Here is a 22,372-nt window from a genome sequence, read left to right on the forward strand (position 1 = left end):
ATATATATATATATATATACATATTAATATATACATATTAAGGTCGATGAAGGTTCTCAGTCATCCTGGTCATGGTAATTCTGTGCTGTATCTTAGGCAACTGCACTTGTTTCAGTTTCTTGAAGACGTCTCACCTCTCATCCAAGAGGCTTCTTCAGTTCTAACTAACTGGAGGGGAGTTGCAGGCTTTTTAAACTCAGTGTGGGAGTGTCCTTACAGAGTCGTTAAGGACACGTGTGGGTGGTTGACCCAACCGGCTTTTATGTGGGTTGCTAGGTGAGCACAGGTGTGAATGGTTGTTAAGCTGTCTGGGGAGGGAACTCAGTGCTGCATTGTAGGTGGGTGATAAGTAATGTCAAAGGCCACCTCCTCTGTTCAAGGGTCGTTCCAGTTCGACATAGACGGATTATTTTACTCCTCTTTCAAACCACCTGTCTCCTCTGGCCAAGATTTTCACATTATTGTCCTCAAAGGAATGATTTTTCTCCTTCAGATGTAAGTGGACAGCAGAGTCTTGACCTGAGGAGTTGCCCTCCTGTGTTGTGCCATTTGTTTATGGAGAGGTTGTTTTGTCTCCACAATGTACAAATCTGTGCAGTCCTGGCTGCATTGAATGGCATAAACTACATTACTCTGCTTATGCCTGGGTGTTTTGTTCCTAGGATGGACAAGTTTCTGCCTCAGTGTGTTGGTAGGTTTGAAGTGATATGATGTTTATTGAAGATGTTCAATAAATAAATAAAAGGAATCCATGTATGTCAAACTGGAACGGCCGTCTTTGAACAGAGGAGGTGACCTAAGACATTACTTATCACCCACCTACAATGCAGTACTGAGTTCCCTCCCAAGACAGCTTAACAACCATTCACACCTGGGCTCAGCTAGCCCTAGCAACCTGCACAGTGAACGACATCCTCTGTCCTCTCTACCCTCCAGTTAGTTAGAGCTGAAGAAGTCTCTCGGATGAGAGGTGAAACATCTTCAAGAAACTGAAACAAGTCCAGTTGCCTATGATACAGCACTTAGTCTTAGTTATTAACATTTATAAGACTATATGGTAAATAAATATAAAAGGAGGGGTCAATTCTCGCCTCTGTGCATTGCCCTCCAGTATTTTCACGCTGGAGGCAGTTAATCAGATTACATGCAGCTTCATCTGGAGCCACAAAAGGCTTTATAGTAGTATAGGTTTGTGATACAGATGCTTTGATTTTTCTTTCTGCAACCGTCCAAATCAGTAAATCAATAACCGCTCCTGTGAGACGTGATGAAATACAATTTTAAACTGACTCTCTTTGAAGTCATGACTGTGTATGATTGAGATAGAGAGAGAGATTGGGGAGTTTTTTTACCTGGTGAGCAGAACCGATACGTCATGGTGCAGCGGGTGTTCGTCTCCTTTCATGTTGAGTTTCTTCTGCCACTTACAGAAGCTGTTCAGGCTGTTGTCAGCATGGTGTGTTATCTTCAAGTCATCCTGTTCTCAACATGTCACATTCAGGTGAAGGGAAGAGAACATGAAGTAAACAAATAAGAAAATTAGCAGCTAATGAACCATATGTTGACAATATGGGCTGAAAAAACATGCAGGTTCAATTTTAGGTTCAGTTAAATCGCACCATGTCTGCTTACCAACACTTAATGCAGTCTTTAAGAGGGCCAACACTCATTCAGACAAATGTAAGGTAATAGCATCACTGCGTCGACCCTATTAGAAGTACATTTCTATACTTTTCACACCTGGTTTGAATACAAATGGACATGTTTTTATTCTCATATGCTTTTCAGTATACAAAAAGTAATCAAAATAAGCAGTGACGCACAGGAGCATATTATAGCTTTATTTGCCTTAAGTATTATCATTTATTGCATTTTTCATTAGCTTTAGCACTGTTTATTTGCGTCATTTATTTGCGTTTGTCAACAAAACAGGAAACATCTCAGTTCTGTTTGATAGTGTTGACTGCTGCCAGCAACGAGCATGAGTCACTATGTAAACATCACGCTGCATTAACAGGTTTTCATTCATAGAATACCTGCCTGTCACAGATAATCTGGTGACAGTCAGGCTCCTTTGAGTTTCTCAAGCAGTTCTCCCATTATTTTCATCTACAAAAAATGTATCTACAATGTTTTAATTAGCAAGATAAACCCTAAAATGTTTGTGGAACTGACATTACTACTGCTGACATGAACTCAGACATTAACACGTCCGAGCAAAATAATTTGATGGCCTTTGCTCCTTTGCTTATCCTTTTTGTATTTAGATTATTCTGTATCCAAACATCAAAAATTCATTAAATACTGAGGTAAAACCAGTCCCCTCTAAAAATACACAGTTGTCAGTTGTAAGTATCACAAAAAAGAAGGCATCTTTGCACTGGCTCCTCGTTCCATATTGAATTCCTTTTTTAAGATTTTCTGTTTGGTGTTTTAAACCCTGCATGATCTCGCCCCGAGCTATATGACAGAATTTCTATCCCCGTACAGTAAAGCTAGGCCTCTGAGATCTACAGATGAAGGACTGCTAACCATCCAAAAAATATGATCCAGATCACATCAGAGTCCTGATCGAAGATGCTGTAAATCACCTTGATGAGCCTGGTCGTTATTTTTTTCCTCCCAAGATTGTTCTGCCCAGTCCCCCGCTACTGTGCTGTGATTGGCTTCAAATGACAGACCGTGAAGCTATTCAAAACAAATATAAATTTAAGTCACATTTTATCAATAAATCCATGCCTGCATTTATTTTTTATCTTATTTTTGTTGTGTTTAATGGCTTATTTATTTATTGTGCAATTTATTCATATAATTTAGATTTTGGCAGTTGCAGTCCTCCATAAAATGAGGCAGCAGAGGCAAAGTGACTTATGTGCTTGAATGGTGGTTGAATGACAGTACCACCTACTTCTACATTTGAAAGAATTATTTTGAGCTTTAAAAAAGGGACAGTCCTGCCGGGAGTGTCATCACATTATTACTACACATGTGTGTTCAAGACGCCTTTGTGGAGTAATGCTTATTCCCTGGTTTTTCTAGCATTAAACACATTACTTCAACATAAACAAGCATGATTTTACCTCATCCTGCTCCAGTAGGATGAGTCGAACAACCACAATGTTGATTGCATTTCCAATACTGGCGTCTCGGAACAGACCTGCCACCTGGAAAAAAGGAAAATCCATTAAACATTTGAACGTCACACAATTCCTACATATAATGACACTGTGTAGATCAGATGAGACAATTTCTACACTATTTTTGATATTCAGTTTCCTTTATATAATAAGCCTTTTAATTTGGTGTGACCATGGCAGATACAGCTTCCGAAAATGTCAGACCTTGAAATTATGTTTTTGTATATTAAAAGAAAGAATGCTGTATGTAAGTCATGTCAGAGCCTCACATCAGCATCTGACTTTTGAAGTTATTCGACTGGTGGATTTCCATTACAAGGCCAATGCATACATTTAAAAACAGCATTAATTAATTTAATCTTTGTTTGGATGTTTTGATTTCTTTCATCCATGTAGGCATTAAGAAATTCACAGGATGGCATCTTGATAAGTCACTCAGAGGAATCCATTGACTGGGGGATGTAAACACCAAACAGACGTCAGAGATTTTACAGGATCCAGCACACGTCTAGCATATTAACCACAATCCAGCCTCACAACATCAAAAGTTTTTAATGTCTGAGTGCCTAGGCGTTTAAAGGGCTATTAATCTATAATGATGGCTTATAATTACATACATTTAAAGCACTGCAGCTTTGAGTTCGGGCTCAGCGAACATGAAAGGTGTGAAAAACCAGCAAAAGTAATATCTTGAGAATAAGATGGCTGGTTTGGACAGTTTGTAATCAGGTTATTTTATATCCAAAGCATCAAAATCAGGGCTGCACGCTATGGTAAAAAAGAAAAAAATCATATTGCGATTATTTTGACAGATATTGTGATTGTGACACAAGTCATGATTAGTGGGAATGATCGTTTTGCATCACAATTTTCATTTCCCGATCATGATGATGTGACATCTGTTGGGGTCTGCATCAAACAAACATGTTTTCTTACATCAAAAGAAAAGATTTGTAGGGCAAGGCATCTCTGAAGCACTACAGTACTTCATTTTAATGCTGCTTTATCACACATTTTACATTTTATCAATAAATTGCAGCTTCTGCAATTTGGATATCACACTTGGCCATATTGTGATTTCAATAATAGTTTAATTAACTGTGCAGACACAATCAAAACCTACTCAAATTCAGAAATACAGTGTAAAAATGACATGTCGGATACTGGAGAACAGACAAGGAAAAAGGACAATGTATTGGCAAACCAGATGGGGGAGAACTGTGGAGCAAAGGTCTGAGGTTAAAGGTGCTCACACTGGTGAGATGCAAGACTGTGGGCATCATTATAAAGTGGCTGAACAGGGGCTTCCTCTTGGAGCAACAGCAAACTGTGACTGTTGAACTGTTTTGATAAACGTCTCATTAAATTCTCTACAGGAAGGTAAAAGTCACTGCAGATTACACACTGTATGTCTGTCAGAAGAAAAAAAAAACATTTCAATGGCATCAGTACGCTTCCAAAAGTTGCTGGCAAACTCCTGCACACTGTCTAACTTGCAAAACAAAAAAAATGTTTTACTTGCGATGTTTCAGTGTTAGACCTTCATCTGTCAAGTGGTTTGTTACAATGAGAAAACCATCTTAAATAGGGAGGGGCAGCAAGTCTGCAACTAATAACATGAAATATAAACGACATAGATAACCAGAATGGCACTCAGTAAAGCGCATACCTCCGCCAAAGCCCAACAGTCCCCATTAACAATCAAGCCCAATCAAATATCAAACTCGATAGCCCTGTATCACTCTGAAATTTTAAACCACCCATAGCTGCTCACCCATAATTTAAGATCACCAGATTTAGGATCTACATCACATTGTAAAAACTCATTGATACCAGCCACCTAAATATGCCTGATTGTTTTCATTAAGAAATTAACAAGAATGTCAAAAAATGCCCTATCTTGCAATGTTATAGAAAGTGATAAAAATATTCCAGGATCCATCCCCTTTATCCGGAGACGCACTTCAGTTAACAGGGTCTATTCTGGGCTGAGACTCATCCTCCATCCAAGTTTCATGGAAATCTGTTCAGTAGTTTTTGTGTAATCCTGCTGACAAACCAACCAACCAACAAATGGACATGGGTGACAACAATGTAAATAGGATTTGGGATATTGACTGTCATAGAGGAAATTAATGTTTTCATTGATTGCAACTGTTGCTCTTGTCCCTCTCTTATGCCCCCGTGTTACATTCTGTCACTGTCTGTGGCAGAGACTGGGGTTGGTGTTGTTTTTTGTGTTGCAGAGGTGCTTGGAGAAGCTGGGCGGAGCCGGCCTCCGGAGCAGCTGAGACCCACACACCTGTAGCAGGTTGGAGAATCAGCGCCCGCTCATAAGCCCTGCTCTCGGCGTTACCCGCTGCCGGATGAATTCGTCTCCCGACGTGGTATATGGCTCCGGCTAGATCAAGACTGTTTAGATCGGCTAGTATATTTTGTTATTCTCCAGTGAAATTGAAAACTAAAACTATTTTTCTCGTGTTCAGCTGCTACCGGCCTCCCGACCACCTGTGTCCCTGCCTCAGCCGCCCAGCTCTCTGCACCTCTCCAGCCCACTCCCACTGCTCTGTGTTCCCCGGAGGATTCAGCCCTCGCCCTCGTGCGCTCAGCTCCGCAACAGGGATTCGGCCCCGGACCCTCCATCACCTGCATCTGTCCTTGCTTCCTCAATAAAGCACCTTATACCCCACTCCCTGCCTCTGCCTCCGCTTCTGGGTTCTCCTACCTAAGACTCAGCGTAACACCCCGGCCCATAAAACACATTATTTTGTTCAGGATGCTACAAACAAAATGTGTGTTAGTTGTTGGCACAACACCTGAAAACACCTCCGCCTCCCTCACACCTTTTCTGAGACAATTTTTCTAACTTTCCGAAACTAACAAGGTGACAAGCATGCTTACTTCATGCAGCGATTGGTCAGGTGTGCAGAGGTGACAAATTATGCAGAGTTTAAATTCGTCTCTCATTTTATTACTTTTGTCAAGGCACAACCTCACTTACATATACAAGATAACAAAGACATATAAGGCCCAGTAAATCCTGGCTGACCCCTTATTCAATCAGTTCAAGCTGCCTCTGTCTGGCTGCAGATAAAATCTTCTAAGATGAAGGACCAGTCGACTCAAGTGTTAAATTGTCCCTGCTGGCCTTTTTAAATAACTCAATTTGATGTATTTGTATTCCATGTTTGTTGTTTGTCTGATTAAGTGGTTACTGCTGGCTGAATGACTAATTGCCTCTCTGGGACAATTGGCCACCAATGTCACAGCTAAATTGTGCTGTCGGGGATATGCTGTCATGCAATACTGGGTGTTTGGGGAATAGTTTTTAATCTTTAAGTATGTGCATCCTCCCAACGTCTCGGGTTTGACCTTTGTAGCATATCATCCTCTCTCTCCTCTCTCTCCCTTCATTTACTGTCACACAGCTTTTGTCTACCATCAAATAAGGCAAACGTGCCCATAGAAAAATCCAAATATTTCAAATATTGCCCAATCTATAGAATACAATATAGCTCTTTGTAGAGCTCTCAAAAGACAAAGAGGGCTATAGATGAAACTCTTGTAAAAGGCTATGTTCAGAGCCCCCCGTGTGGATTCCAGATGAAAAACCCTTGAAACACAAAAACAGTTCTGTAGAACCCCTGGTGGGTTCTTGTTAAGCCCTGTTTAGACCAAAGTTTGTGACAAGATGAGTTGAGACTTGCAACTATTTGCTGGGTGCCGATCTGCAACTTTCTGAAAACCTGGAAACGCAGCGGGGTTTCAGTTTATCAATAAATGTTAATTTGAAGGCTTGTGGAACACAGTCGCAGATGTTACTCAAACTAAATGATGAGGTGATTTTCTCTGTCCTCAGTCCACACTCGCCACACACCATTTTGACCAGCTGACAGTTTGTAAATGATTAGACTAGCTGACTTCACAGCGAGATGCTGATTGGATGGTGAAACAGGTGACGTGCCCAGACCAACGAGGACAAAATCATTTTAGAACATATCAGGGGAACGTTGCAGCAGTGTGAACTGGCTTGTCTCAGCTCGACTCCGGTCAGCTGATGGTGTTGCCTGTGAACTTATCAAGGTACCGGTGGCGGGTTTTAGAACATAAAGCATGTCACCTGCCACTGACACCTGAGAAGTCAGCGGCCGAAATAGAAGAGTCTGAGACAGAGGAAAGAGATCATCACCTTTTCCTCTACTCTGCTCACCTTTCTCTGCCATTCTTGGCCGCTCGCTCTCTATGAGTCACTCAACCAAACACTCACTACATACACACCTTTTCTTTTCCACCAATTCATCATTACTAGAAATGCCACTGTAGAAAGTATCTCGCTATCATAGCGAGCCAGCATTCATATTTTAAGACACTACAAATGATATCGAGCTGATAAAAAAGCATGAAAAACCATCTGTTTGAACACAAGTACAGAGAGTCATTGCAATAGAGATGATGCACCATCCTGTCTAGTTGTACTGGTGTGAACTAGAAGGTTTTCAGAACATTGCAAGTTTCAACTTGTCTTGTCGCAAATCTTTGGTCTGAACAAGCTAAGTCAAGCTGAGTCGTCAGCCGGCCTGAGTCGAGGCCCGTTCACACTGCTGAAACTTTTCCCTGCAACGTTCTAAATTGGCTTTGCCTTGCGTGAATCTTTAGTCTGAAGTGGGCTTTAGATGGTGGAAAGCTTCTGAATAGAACCCTCCTGAGGGAGTTCTGGGTGGAACCATTAAACCATAGAGAGGTTATCTGTAGAACCTCGTATAGGAGGTTCTGGATGGAACCTTCACAGATGGGGTTAACCCATTTATGTTGGGTTCTAGGTAGAGCCAGATACAGATGGAACCTTTATAAAAGGTTCTACCAGGAGCAGACGAACACTATATGGTTCTGGTTAGCACTTTTATTTCTAGGAGTGCAGACTTTTCATTTCCACAGTCATTCATTCATTATGCTTGTTTCATAATGCATGAATCTCCAGCTTTCCATCGACACTTCAACACAACGCATGTCTTGTTCAATGCCAAAAAGAAAAATGTCAGTTTCCAGCTGCAGCTAACACGACGCTCCATCAGTGAAAGTTAGAAGGTCTGGCTTCAACACAGCCAAGAAACTGCAACAATTACGATGCCAAAGAGGAAGAGAGAGGGCAATAAAACAACTGCATCAATAAATAACCACTTGAGTCTGATGACAGCTCAGTTACTACACAGACATTAAGAAACAACACTCGTATCACACTGGTCAGATTCTCTCCATTTTTTCCTGCTGCTGGCCAAAACGTCTACACACTAAACCTTCTGTACAAGTTGTGTAACTTTATAGGGCTTTATTTATCATTATAACCATTGTTTCTCATAGTAGTGCTCACTCAGAGATATCCTGCTGTTGAATCAACTCTGCAACATTATTTTTAAAAAGCTTTTTCTCAATTGTTTATCTTTTGACTAAAATTAAAGCTGCAGCTATTTAAAGCCCATGGAATTTTGTTCTCAACAATGTGCTGTTGATTTCATGTTTCCTCTCAAGCCACATTCTATATATTTGCAAGGTGTTTTTTGAATTTCTTTCTTTATGCCCATATGATCTGTTTGTTTGTTAACAAATAATTATGCTAAATATCCCCAAAGAAAGACAATAAATAACCGTAAGATCACCATGTGAGAGGAAGTTGGGAGCTATGTTTTCCCTCTTTTTTTCTGCTGAGATCGACGACTCTGGCTGTAAATCATACTGTACCACTGGGTTCATACAGTACAGTCGAGTACAAAAATATGAACCTCTTGTGAAGTCGTGGACTTCAAGACAGCGTCTGTGATGAGACAATGGGGCAGCTGGTGGCGGAGGAAGATGATGCCATTACTTATTGTTTGGACACGGCTAAGAGGTTGTTTCCCTCGACGCAGTGCAAGATTGTTTTCACAAAACTGAATCGTTTGGGGCTTTAAAGTTCAAAGCCGGAGTGTAGAGGCCTCAAAACAAAAAGAACCATGAGAGGATGTGTGGTATAATGGCTGCTTCCTCCGTGTATTATTGTCTGTTAAGTCCGTTAATCCGCGGGCTTCTCTGTGTCAGTGAATTCCCTTTCCTGATATTCTGTCCTCTGATAGCACGTTCAGTAGCTGCGGTCAGAGCACGTATTATTCTATTTTGGAAAACACTCTGATGTGGTAATCAATAACAGAAAAGAAGTCAGTTTACTTAACCTCTTACCAGGAGGTAGTAATAACGTAGACTGTGAAAGACGAGGTAGTCACGGCTGAAAAAAGATAGATGATGAGGGTTTAATCCCTTCATTGTGTTAGTTGACACAAGAATGGAACAACTGAAACAGAATCTGGTCTCAAACAGCTGTATCTTTCAGAACATCTGGGAAGATGTTCAACATCCTGTCACTCTTCAAAATAAATGTTAGGAGTTTTTCACTTTTTTAGTATTAATTTTAAGACATTTCTGTGAAATTTCCTAGACAGCAACAAATGGGTTGAAATTGTTCATGAATCTTCAGTCAAACAGCACAGATTCTGACGCATGGACATGTTCTGTTAGTGTTACTGCAATTGTCTCATACTCACAATGTTCATGACAGCGAGGACGTAGCTTTCCACAGCTTTGCTCCCATGATACTCAACCATTTTAGGGTCGGCCACCACCAGCGTTTCCACCCACTTCTCTTTGCTGACTGAGCGTTGATGAATTCTCCTCCTTCTTCTCTGCTGGCGGTGCTCCCACCGCTCCCGCTGTCTCTCAATGTCTTCAAAACTTTGATGGGAATCTGGAGATGGGAGACAGAAATAGATATCTAGCTGAGCGGAGCAAACAAAAGTAGTATGACTTGACTTAACACTTGCCAGATACACTCAAGTATGTATCTGTTTTTCCTAGTTATGCACATGACCTCGCTGCCTTTATTATTCTTCCTCTGCTCACGTGGCAAAAGCTGTGCAAAGTCCTAATATGCTCAATCTTCTTTCAAGGTCAATCGAACCCACTCAGAATTTTAAGCAGCAGATTTATGAGCTTCTAAATTTCTATGTTTTTATTCGTCTGACCTCTGCAGATTATTAGCCAGAGACAGACTCATTAGACAGACAAGAAAATCTGATCAGTCATCTCGTCAGTCGGTGCTCAGTGTCTTTTTTCTTATGTAATAAGTGGATAAGACTTAAGTCATAATGGAGGCTATTTATACTAAAAGATCCTCAAATGCTGTCTGTATTTTATTACAAGTTTAAGGAACAGATAGCACTTTAAATTGTCACTTTACATGTGGCGTGTGAGTTGAGAAAAAAATGATTTACTTGTATTTCCGCAGGTGCCGTTGAGAGCTTGTTTCCCTGAGATGGGCTGTACGACTGGACTCCAGGAGGGAAGGGACGCGTGACGCTTGTAGATGGCGTGGGCTTGTGGTGCTGAGGTGTCATCGCTCGACTTCTCCAGAGGTTGAATAAAAAACTCATCCTCAGACAACTTAAACAGTCCTGTCTGAAAAAAAGAAAAGAAGGGCCGAATGTCAGTTTTCCATATTATAATATTTCAAAAGTGCTCTGAAGCAAAACGATGTACTTCGGGTATTTAATTTGATCTTCTGCCACCACAGATGTGGACCTGCAACAATCAGTTGATCAATCAAATAGTTGATTGAAGGGAATTTAACTACTAAACTATTTTGATATTTTGATTCATTGTTGAAAAGTAAAACAAGAGTGTTAGTGTTTCCAGCATACCCGATGTGAGAAACAGCTGCTTTTGGACATCACCTTGTGCTCTTGAATATTGTGATGGGTATTTTCAGCATTTCCTGAAGTTTTATGGACCAAGTGATTGATCACTTAATTAAGAAAATACCAGGCAGATTAATTGATAACTAAAATATTATCAAATAATATGATTTTCCTTACACAGGCCTTACAATATGGGATGTTCACAGTACAATATCCACAAAACAAGGACAACTGTTTCTACATGTATTGTCTCAGTCTAGATCTATGTAAATAAAACTACTGCGCTATCAAAAAATGTGTGCGCTTGTTTGTTAGTTTGATCAACCTTGCATAATTGTATTTGATTTTTGATTTTGATTACCATTTTCATATTGAGATTGTTTATTGTTTTATTATTTTATTGTGCTATGCTGTTGTGCAAACTCATTGCATCCTGTAGTTACTTCACAGTTAAAGCCTTTGAGTAAAAAGAAGTGTCTTCTACCGCAAAGTAGTGCCTGGAAGCTAAGCCTTGGTTAGCATGAAGGTAAGACGTTATATTTGGCTATTTCTGGCTGTTTTTTTAAGTAGATTTACACTCAGGTGAAGAGCTGCATAATTATGACAGTAGGGGCTAAAGCTCCCAAATACAGCAGAGCTCTTTTCTGCAACCATTCTGCAGCTGCCTTAGCCTCATCCTGAAGCTTTAAAAAACCTGAGAAAGTTAGAAATCAGCTGTCTTGTCCTAAAAATATACCAACTCAATACAGAAAGTTAAACAAAAGAATGAATAGTCTTAGTTACTGTAATTTTCCTTCACATGTGCTTATAAATAACAGATATGGTATAGGGATTCATGACAGATGATACATTTATAATATCTGCAATTTATCTGTCAAATTGTAGTTGATAAAGAGCCAATCTAACCTAATAAGTGCAGCATCCTCGCACTCCGTTACAGGAGGTGTACCATCTGCTGTTAGTCTGCAATCCGCCAGTGGACACAAAGGAGGAGTGAACTTTTTTACGGTTTCAGAGGTAGACACAAAATTTGCAAGAGTTCAGAGAAGAGGAACAATGTTTATGAGTTTTAACACAACAAATCTTATTACAGCTATGAAATATGAAACCACCCATCTTTACCCTCTACATCTTAGCCCATTGCCCTCAGGTGTGCATGAACTGCAGGTTATGAGATGGTGATTTGGAAGCCCACAGCACTGACTTATCCTCAGCACATTAAGCAAAACCCAGCAAGCTTCCGGTGAAACAGCCTGATGTTTTATGTTCGCTGCAGACATCCAGGGTGCAGCCGAGAAGGGTAAAGATCAGATGTCACATAAATTACTGCACCCTGTGGGCACGGTGCCAAACACAAATTCCAGTAGCTCCCTCCTGTGTCTGGTCATCATCCTCGCCCTATTTTTAATTTTTGTCCACCTTCTGCTCCCATTAAATCTCCCTCAGCTGTCACAGAGTCACAAGGTCCCATTAGGGCTCAGACAGGAGGGCTGGACGTACAATATATGTGCAGTGCCATGTGGAGAGTGTAGCAGAGTAGAGGCTTTTTACCTGCATCTCTTACACATACAGTAACAAAGAGCATCTTCAGCGATAGGCTGTCAGTGCTGTCAGTGGCTGCACATCACCTGCCAGGGTGATTGTCGAAAGAAGCCTCCAGATGTAAAAATTTTAAAGTAAAGTATAAACCAAGTTGGATATGGAGACATAGGACCAGACCTTTAGACTTGTATGCCATTCTATTTGACATGTGTTTCATTGTTTAAATGTTTCTCTTGTTCTAGTAAATGCTCTCATGACTCTGTGGAAACATTATCAGCACTGTCTGGACTCATGCAGTGAATCTGAGGTGATATGAAATAAAACCATTCAGATTTTTAATTACATTACTTTGCACCCAGGTGGTATCCGGAGTTGTGCGTGATTTTACAGCACAAAAGTAATCAAAAGTCTTGAGTGTTTTTACCCATTATTTACTACAGATGACTCATTCTGTGAGAAAAGGGCTTATATATTTATTAGAAAGGGTAAATAAAATCCAGTTTATTCTTAAGAAACAGCTCAAGTGTCTTGCTATAGTTCAAAAACACCATAACAAAACTTTTAGTCTGACTCATTCTTTCTTTGATCACATTCAATTTTCACATTCTTGTGTTATTGTTGTACCAAAACTTTATGTAGGAGAAGATCCATAAGACAGAGGAATTGCTTAGACAGTACATATATACAGTTTTTCAAGTAGAAAAGAGAGGCATATTGATTTGACATTGATGTCCAGTGTGACGTACATCCAAGTGTTTCGGGTTTACAAGCTTTTGTTGAGATATTTATATTTGCTTTGATGCTGTAAAGAATAAGACAACGACAACTGCTTTTGTAAGACGTTGCATATATATGTGCATGTCTGGAACAAAAGAAGCTGCTGTGCACCTCAACAGGATGTCAGATATTACTATAGCTCTCTGAACATGCATATAATGCTTTCCTTTAATGTTGAGGGCCCTTAAAATGTAATAACAATGCTAATTGCAGGTGCATGAATAACCTGTAGTTTGTGCTTATAGAATGCTCATATCATACATATCATACATGTGTACAATGAGAATAAAGATTACAAAGAAAAATAGCGAATCACCTCTGTTAATCCTCAGCTCCTTACAGAGGCAACATGAGGTTCTGTGTGTGTGAAGTGGTCATGCATCACAGATCATGCCTGTTTATGTTTGTTTTTCTTATTATTTTATTGTGTATTTTTGACAAACAGCAAAATCTACACATAAAAAACCACAATACGTTAAAGTTTGTCAGTGCGAGACAAATAGAGTCAGTATGATAGCTACAATAAAAATGGGAAATCATTGGTGGTGACACTGATTTTAGCCAAGACTTGAGGCTGGTTTTAAACCCTGCAGAACTTCCTGAGGCTCTAATGTTTTTTTATGCATGGAGTTCCACTTTCCCACTACTTTAATCTATAGTTTATATCTTCAGTCAGGATAAGACAGTGTTCAATAAACATCTTGCTGTTCTCTGCGTGGGAGTCGATATGTTAGTTCAGGGGGTCATAGCACTTTCTTCTGACTCCATCTTACACTTCCTCCTCTAATCCATCTTCTCTGTCATTTTCCTGGCATCTCTCCTCCTCACCATCATAATCAAAGATATGATCAAAAGTGTCACATATGATATGTTGTCTTAAAAAAAAATCTTAATATACCAGAGCTGTAAGAAAAGTTACGTATATTATTGAAAATTGAGAATTGCCAGTCAGATACTGTACATGTTTTCACTGTTTTGTAATAAACAGCTGTTCAACTAGACTTATTGAATATATAGGCAATGCTTAATAATAGCCATTTAACTTGTTTGACCATGAAAACCCTTGGGAGGATGATGAAGTTCACAATAATGACTGCCACAGTTTGCTCGGCAGACTGTACAGTATGGTATATACACATCCTGACAGATGTGTCCCTCCCATGTAATAATCCTATTGAGCTTCTGGATGTGTTTTTGTTGCACAACAGCTTAGATAAATGGATACCTAACCTGCTCAGTCATCAGTCACAGAAGGCTGTGATGGGAGGTGCTGCTCCACTACCTTTCCTTTAGGTACATACCTATTACTCAATATCCACAGGGGTGTGTATTATCGCTAATGCTTCTTTATTTGTATACACTGCTTATTTAAGAAAATTACTATTTCTAGACTGTTAACGGCAGTGAGAGAGCTCTAAATCAGTTCTTTGATTGATTTGATGGTTCATGCTCTTGCTATAGTGCAACTACTTAAGTAACACAGCAGGTCTAAAGCCCTATATGCATATATAAGAACTATATACTCCTCATACAATAAAGTGCCCCACTTAAGATTATTGAAAAGGCTCCTTTTAAAGTGAAAGTGACATTTTTTTTAAAGCCATTATGGAGCAGATGGAGATTAGCACTACTACTTCAGAACATTTATTCACACTAATGAACCAAGAATAATAGTCATCTCCTCCAAAACGGCAAACTGCTTCAGCTCCATATATAAATGTTCCAGACAGAAAGAAATATTTTTTCATAAAGAAAATCTGGGACATGTCACTTTTTAAAAAATGCCTCCAACGGCAGGACGTCAAATCATCCACAAAGAAACCTCAAATAATATAACAATACCTCTTCTGTTGCCGGTATTCATTTTTCTCCATCACAAAGACAGAAGTGTAAAATCTGATCAATTGCAGAGTAGAAGAAATATTCATACTCATCTCAAGTTTGCCAAAAAGCTTTGCATAATTTTCAGGAATATTGGCAAATGTTCTACAGTGCAGAGACAATGGCATCTGTTTCACAGGTTTGCATACTGGATTTGAAATTAAACAACAGCAAAGTTTTCAGCTTCAAGGTCCAAATGAAAACACATTTAGTCAACCCTTTTCGCTGTAAAATATAGTGTCAGTGTTTTTTAAATTAATTATGAATAGTTTTATTACCATAAGGAAGAAAAAAGGGGGCATGTCAGCTGCTGGCAAGCTGAGCCCCAGCAGGGAAACAGGAAACAACGTGAATGAACTAGCGCTGAAGCTCACGTTATTTTGTCAACAGTAATATTAAAAGACAGAAGTGACATTTGAAGGTAAGTTTGCATGTTGTTTAATATGCTGCAGCTAACTAGCTGTCTATGGATTGACATTAGAGGTGTGCTTTTTAAGTGAGCAATGTTGGACACATTTTTCATACAACATCCTATGATTTTAGGACAAAGCAACCCAAGAGTCTTTTGGAACAAAACAGAAGAATGGTAGTAACTGGCCATGTCATTCACCTGACCTCAGTCCAGCGGATGTTGCGTTTCACTTGCTGCAGACCAGACTTCAGGCAGAAAGCCCAAAAAACAAGTGAGGGGTGAAGCTGCCTGCTGTACAGGCCTGGCAGAGAACCACCAATGTGTGTGTGTGTGTGTGTGTGTGTGTGTGCGTGTGTGTGTGCGTGTGCGTGTGTGTGAGTGTATGTGTGTGTGTTGTAGACTTCAGAAAGTGAATGTCTACAAATGATTAAGAATTATTTATTAAATGAAATTCATTACTACTTACTTTTCATCTTTTAAATTAGTTGACAGTCAAATTGAGTGTGGATTGGTGCTTGTGCTCTGTAGTGTGAGCACATTAAAGCCTCCCTGTGGAGTTGAGATTTTTTGTGGGTACCCACTTCTGTTTTTCTCATGCACATATATGCAGTTAGCAAAATCAACAGTCCTGCCAATGGTTTCACACTGTTCCACTGATCCACAGGCGGCAACTTTAATTTGGCTTTATAAATATCTATGAGCAAGGATATGTATTGTTAGACCTCAAAGGTGCACACAGTGAGTTTTGGGGAGGAAAGATTAATTTCAACGCAACTCTTGTTAACAAGAAAACTCCACACTTGCTTGATACAACAGCCACCTACTCCAGAAATCCATGCAGATGCAGCTTAATATAAGCAAACAGGGTCGAGGTTGAGATGTGTCCAAGTAACAAAAAAAAACCCTGGGTGAAGGACCTAAGGGCTCTGCTTGTAGTATCAAGAGGGTATAAATCGGTACAAGATGTAGTGATTCAAGTCCCTTAGAATCCACTTTTGTTTTGAGATGTTTGTGCATTGTTGGCACATTTATAATTAACAGAGAAGGGCACACTTATCAAAAACATGTGGTTACTGATTCTTCTGTTGGTGGAAAGGCTTCGTGATGAACCAACGCCAGACACATGTGAGTGGGAGGAACATAAGAGAAAAACTGGTGAGCAAGAAGAGAATTTCTGTACACCACATATACTTAATAACAATGACAGAGAGGGGATATAGCAGCAGGAGACCGTGCCTACTATGCCGAGTTCCACTCCTGTCAGCAAAGATAAAAAAAACACGACAGTTCAGTGAGTAACGAATCACGAAGGATGATGGACGAAGAGTGAGAAAACAATTGCCTGGGTCCTAGTAGTGGGCCAACAAGCCTCTTATGATGAGGAGAAAGCAGGACAAGTGTAAACAACATGAATCAATGGATGGTGTCAGAGGTGGTGTTGGTGTGGGAAGTGTTTCCTTGGCACATATCCAACGCTGAATAGCTACATCTTAATCCACAAACTACATTTCCTCTTTCTGTGCAGTGATTTCTGGAAAGAGACATTGCGGCTGAGCTTTTCAAATTTTTCTTTTTGGGTGCTTTAGGTGCCGTCTAGTTCCTTTATATTCGAGAGAAGGCAGACATCTCTAGGGCTGATACCTCCACAACTTCGCAAATCTCACCAAACACTCTAGATACATACATAACACAACAGGTAAGAGGAAAATGAAACGTAACATGAAAGTGACTCTACTTAAACAGCGTTTTAGGAGACCTATTATGCTTTTTTCGTTTTCTTTCCTTTCCTTCAGTGTGTTATACAGGTTTTTGTGCATGAGAGGTCTTGAAAGTTAAAAAGCCCAAAATCTGTGGCAACTGGAGCTCCTTTCTCCCAGAGAAAACACTGCTCCTGAAACACCTCGTCAGTAGTCCTGCCTTTAATTCCGTGACTTCTTCACATCACGCTACGTCACCATGTCACACATTTGCTTAATTTATGCCTATATTCACAGTAGAAGGGAAGCTGACTGGAAGCTGAAAATGCGACAGAGCCGACCAGAGACGCGGTGAGCGGTGCTGGCTCAGGCATGTGTGGGTTGACCAATCAGAGCAGACTGGGTATTCAGGAGGAGGGGCCTTAAAGAGACAGGAGCTAAAACAGAGCATTTCAGACAGAGGGGGAATACAGTATGAGAAAATGGATTGGATTTTTCAGCACTAAAGCATGTAAACTTATTCTAGTAGTAATCCAAAATAATAATATCAACCGGAAAATGAGCATAATACGTCTCCTTTAAGCTTCATTCTGATGCAGTACAGTTTGCAGGATGGGTTTGAGGCTAGAAATCTACAGGAAGTTCACTGTCACTAAATCCATACCTCAAAAAATTTAAAACAAAACAATTTTTGTGCATATATGACTTTACTTTTCAATTCCACAATGGGAGCAATCTCAGAGGCACTAAGAAGCAGCCAAAAAACATCACAGTGCTGTTTACTGTTGTGGAGAACTTTGTTGACAAACGGCAGAACAGAATTCACCCCCGAGGACTCACAGGAGACTAAAATGGCCCCTTTCTTTTATTACTTTCTTATGGCAGTGTTTGTTTACTTAAAGTGGAGCGGGCGAGTCTGAAATTCAGTAAACCAGAGTAGGCTTTACAGGTGAACATGGTCAAGCACATTGCGTATAAACAGAGAACTTAAAGGGGCTGTGTCAATGGGAATTTGGTCCATTTGAAGCAAAACAACTGCCATTTATCCAAAAGAAACAATACAAGGAAAAAGTAATAATATGGAGCTATATTACTGCAGCGTTGTGATAATGCTGTGTCAGAGATTTAAAATGGTCTGTTGTCAATTTAAAATCTCTGAATGCACCGATGATTGCTAAATGATCCTAATCCTAATTTATTGCTAACTTATAACTCAAATCTGCGACCACAGAGGCAGAATGAGCAGTTTTTGAATATGACTGAGCAGAACGTGGCGTACAGTTGGATTCCTGCTGTGATCATGCAGATGCACTAAAGGGAGTGACACTTTGTTCGTCAGCCTCAACAGTTACTTTTATAGAGAAAATGGTAACATTTACATTTAGCAGACGCTTTTGTCCAAAGCGACTTACAGTAATTCATACATACATACGTACATTCATACATTGATGGCGGTGCTGTGCAAGGTGCCGACCAGCACATCAGGAGCAGTTTGGGGTTCAGTATCTTGCCCAAGGAGACTTCGACATGCAGACCAGGGGAATGGAACCAGCGACCTTCCAATAATAAGACACTGGCTCTACCCCTGAGCCACAGCCTCTGTACTGGTAAGTACAATAAATAAATAAATAAATATTTACTGCATAGCCTGAAGGTGGTTTGTGTGTCTGTGCATAGACAATATATGCTCCACTGCTTGCAAACATAATGTTGAAGCCACTGTACAACTGTGACCAAAAACTGCTGGCTCAAAAATATATACAGAAATTCTAATATTTGGTAAACTTTTGACCGCGACTGTACATACGTGTACATCATCTGGCTGGAATATAGCACTTAAAGGGGAATTCCAGTGTTTTTAAACCTTGTTTACATGTTTTTGCATGAAAAAGATTCATAACATTTTGGTCCAGTAGATGGCCTCAGCTGGCAGCCCCAACATGTCTTCCAACCTTCACAGTTACATCCACTAAAAGTGCTTGTTTTTGCCACTCACAGAATGAGGTCTGACATCACTGCTGAAATGATTTCTACAGATAAAGAGCTTTGCTGGCAGTTCTTGTTAGGTAAACTCCAAACTCCTCTCTCCGACTCTCTGACTCACATTTCCACCTTCATTATCTTGCAGCAACTGACTTCTTACAAGATTTCAGAGCGAGTTTTGCGTTTCTGGTTACAGAAAAGATCTTACTCTTAAATGGAGAGGTGTCTCTCTGTAGTACTCCGAAACGAAGTGTCACGCCTGAATGATATCGTTGACTGCTGAGATTGTTTATTACATAATTTCCCCTTGATTTTCCAGATGCACTGAGCCGTTGCACTGCCTGACTTCCTGTCTGGTTCGATCTGCTCTGTGCAGCTTGACGTGGCTGCAGCATGCTTACGTCAGAAATGGACGCATACTCTCCGCAGAGCAGAGGTGAGAGGGGGTGAGAATAACAACCTCAGCCCGTCAGTGGCAAAAGCGAGCACTTTTAGTGGATGTAACTTATGAAAGTTGCAGTTGCCCCAAAGGATTACATTGCAGCCGTTGTGGCCATGTTGTGACTGGCAGCTGAGGTGATTTACTGGACCAATTACAAAACTTTTGGTAAGTATAAATCACAAAAAACACAAAAAGTTACTTTCCCCAACATCAACTCATACCGCAATATCTGTCAAAACAATCACAATGTCAGTATTTTAATACATCTTCCAATGGACTTCAAGCTTCAAAGTTACTCACCAGTCCATCACAGGTGCTTATGGCTGCGCTGCCTTTAACAGTGGCCTCATCCCACACTTCACCTAAGAAATGGCACTGGGAGGATCCAGGAGGACGGATCCGGGCTCCACCCAGGCCACCGTACCTCCTCTCCGTCAGGAAGCCCGGAGCTAGCAGGTGTGGGTTGAGGGTGAGGTTAAAGTGCAAACTGTGGCCGTCATGCCACAACTGGTAGAAGACTCGATCCGAGGACCCTGGTCCCTCTGAGGCTTCCCGGCGCTGCACGCGGCGAGCATGGTGAGACAGGAAGTTGGACAGGAAGTGACCTCTGGCATCCACTCTCGTGGGGTGAACCACTTCATACTGAGGCAGATCCTGCAGGGATCTCTCCGTCAAAACTGTGGTGGGAAGAGGAGATGTAAGAGAAGAAGGATTACTAAATCATGGGAAAGGGGAGGGTAATTAAATAATTAAGTGGCTGTAAAGCTGTAAACAGAACTGGGGAAGCTCTAAACAAACCCATATGGGTGTGTAATCTGTCATATTTATGTCTGAATGCAGCTGCACTGTATAGAGTGCCGAGTAGATAAACACTGCTGAAGGCTGTCCACTGTCCCCTTTTTAAAACGCAGCAGGTTTGATAAAGTTGGTGAAATTCATTCCTCTGATAAAAATATTACTCCTTCATTTTCTGGGATTGGGAATAGCTGAATCAGCAGCATTAAAAAGGAAGTGTGAGAAAGAGTAAAGAAAATGTGCCTAAAGGGAGAGAATACCAGCAGTCAATACAGGCAGCCTCATTCTGTACATCTCCAGTTTATTGTCCAGTGGAGAGCGAGTCTTGCTCAGCATTGTATATCTTTTATATTCTGTTCATCACACTGAATAATTAATTTATGTTGAGTATGCACAGTACAACCCCACATGCGAAAAAGTTTGAGGTGTTGCTTAAAAGGTCAGTTGCAGACTTTACATACGAAACCAGGATTTAAAGTATCTTAGACATTTTTTAAAAGCTCGTGACCAGGATTTTTGTTTTCAAATGGGACAAATTAAAGGACTAAAATCTGTGAAGCTAATGTACCCAAACAAATCATAGGGCTACAGCTGCGAATAACAATTAGTGTCATTGTTGAGTAATCTGTTGATTATTCTCTCGATAAATCAATCCATGTTGGTCTATAAAATGTAGAAAATATTCACATTTAAAGGGTAACTTTGCCAATATTACACACTAAGGCATGTTTACAGGTCTTGAGGAGCACTGCAGCATATGTGAAAAAAGTAGTATAAAGTCCTTTTGTGGTTCCAGAGGAAGCTGTATGTAATCTGATAAATTGTCAGTCAATAAAGATATCACTCAGTGGCTCAGTTGCACTGTGGGTAATGTAGTCACCAGACTAGCAGACCTATAACACAGTTGGACTCATTATGGACAATTTAAAACAAATGATCAAAATCGATACAGCAGAGCCAGATATATCACCTTTTTTATTCCACCCACGCTACGCCTTTTCAAAACTTGGCGACTGCATTACCCACAATGCAACAACCACAAAGACACAGAAAAGAACCAGAAAGAGACAAAACACAACCACAAACAACCACAAAGATGCACAAAACCTCCACAAACAACCACAAAGAGACCTGTAAACACAGGCTAAAATTTGCAGAGTTACCCTTTAAGAAGCTGACATCAGAGAATTGGGACTTTTTCTTTGTAAAAAATGTTATAACATTATCAATCACCGAAATAGTTGCCGACCAAATTAATAGTTGGCAACAAATCGATTCATTGTTGCAGCTCTACTTGGAGCGAGACACGGTGTGCCTAATGTATATCAACAATTACATTCATATCTCACATGTATAAGCCATGTGCAGCAACCAAAGGCTGGTGTCACAGCAGTAGAACAGGATTTGTCTCCATCATAAGGACTTTTAATCTACATGAAGATGTTTTCAAAATGCATCATGCATAAACAATTTATTGCACCTACTGGGACATCTCCATGTTTGTTTTGTTTTTTTAATCTTTGGCATATTTTCACCAGGGTATGATATCAATCAGTCCATATCATCATGTCAGCAATGTAATTTACTTCATGACTACATACAGCAAGAAAACTGAAACTGAAAACAAAAGTAACATTGCTGTCAACTCCGATTTTTTTTCCCAAAAAAGTTTGACCCACAACAAACTAGTGTACAATGTAAGCTTTGTAAAAAGAAGATGTAAAAACGATCAGAACAAACACACATCTCACCAAGTTTGGTACAAAGAGAGCTTGAAAACGAGGAGAGGAAAGTCGTAGTCTGAACAACCAAACAGACTTTGTCTATCTCTATAATAATATATTCAACTAATCTGATGTATTTCATCATATTGTAATAAAAAAAAAGTGGAACTGAAGAACTTCCCTGTAATACTGCAATATTATCCTGAGGCAGAATCACCCACCTAACATGTTCCCATCACCTTCACGAGCATCAAAATCACA

The 22,372-nt window shown here is 40.1% G+C and overlaps 1 protein-coding gene across 1 annotated transcript in view; it reads right to left on the reverse strand.

Annotated features, from left to right (window-relative positions):
• adamts7 (a disintegrin-like and metallopeptidase (reprolysin type) with thrombospondin type 1 motif, 7) overlaps positions 1-22,372 on the reverse strand; it is a 99,857-nt gene that overhangs the window by 74,466 nt on the left and 3,019 nt on the right. Inside the window, 5 exon segments of the mRNA XM_073463801.1 lie at positions 1,353-1,477; positions 3,081-3,164; positions 9,710-9,909; positions 10,436-10,619; positions 19,893-20,256. Coding sequence (XP_073319902.1) covers positions 1,353-1,477; positions 3,081-3,164; positions 9,710-9,909; positions 10,436-10,619; positions 19,893-20,256 — 957 coding nt within the window.

This window comes from Pagrus major, chromosome 4, assembly GCF_040436345.1.
Source record: "Pagrus major chromosome 4, Pma_NU_1.0".
Lineage (NCBI taxonomy): Eukaryota > Metazoa > Chordata > Actinopteri > Spariformes > Sparidae > Pagrus > Pagrus major.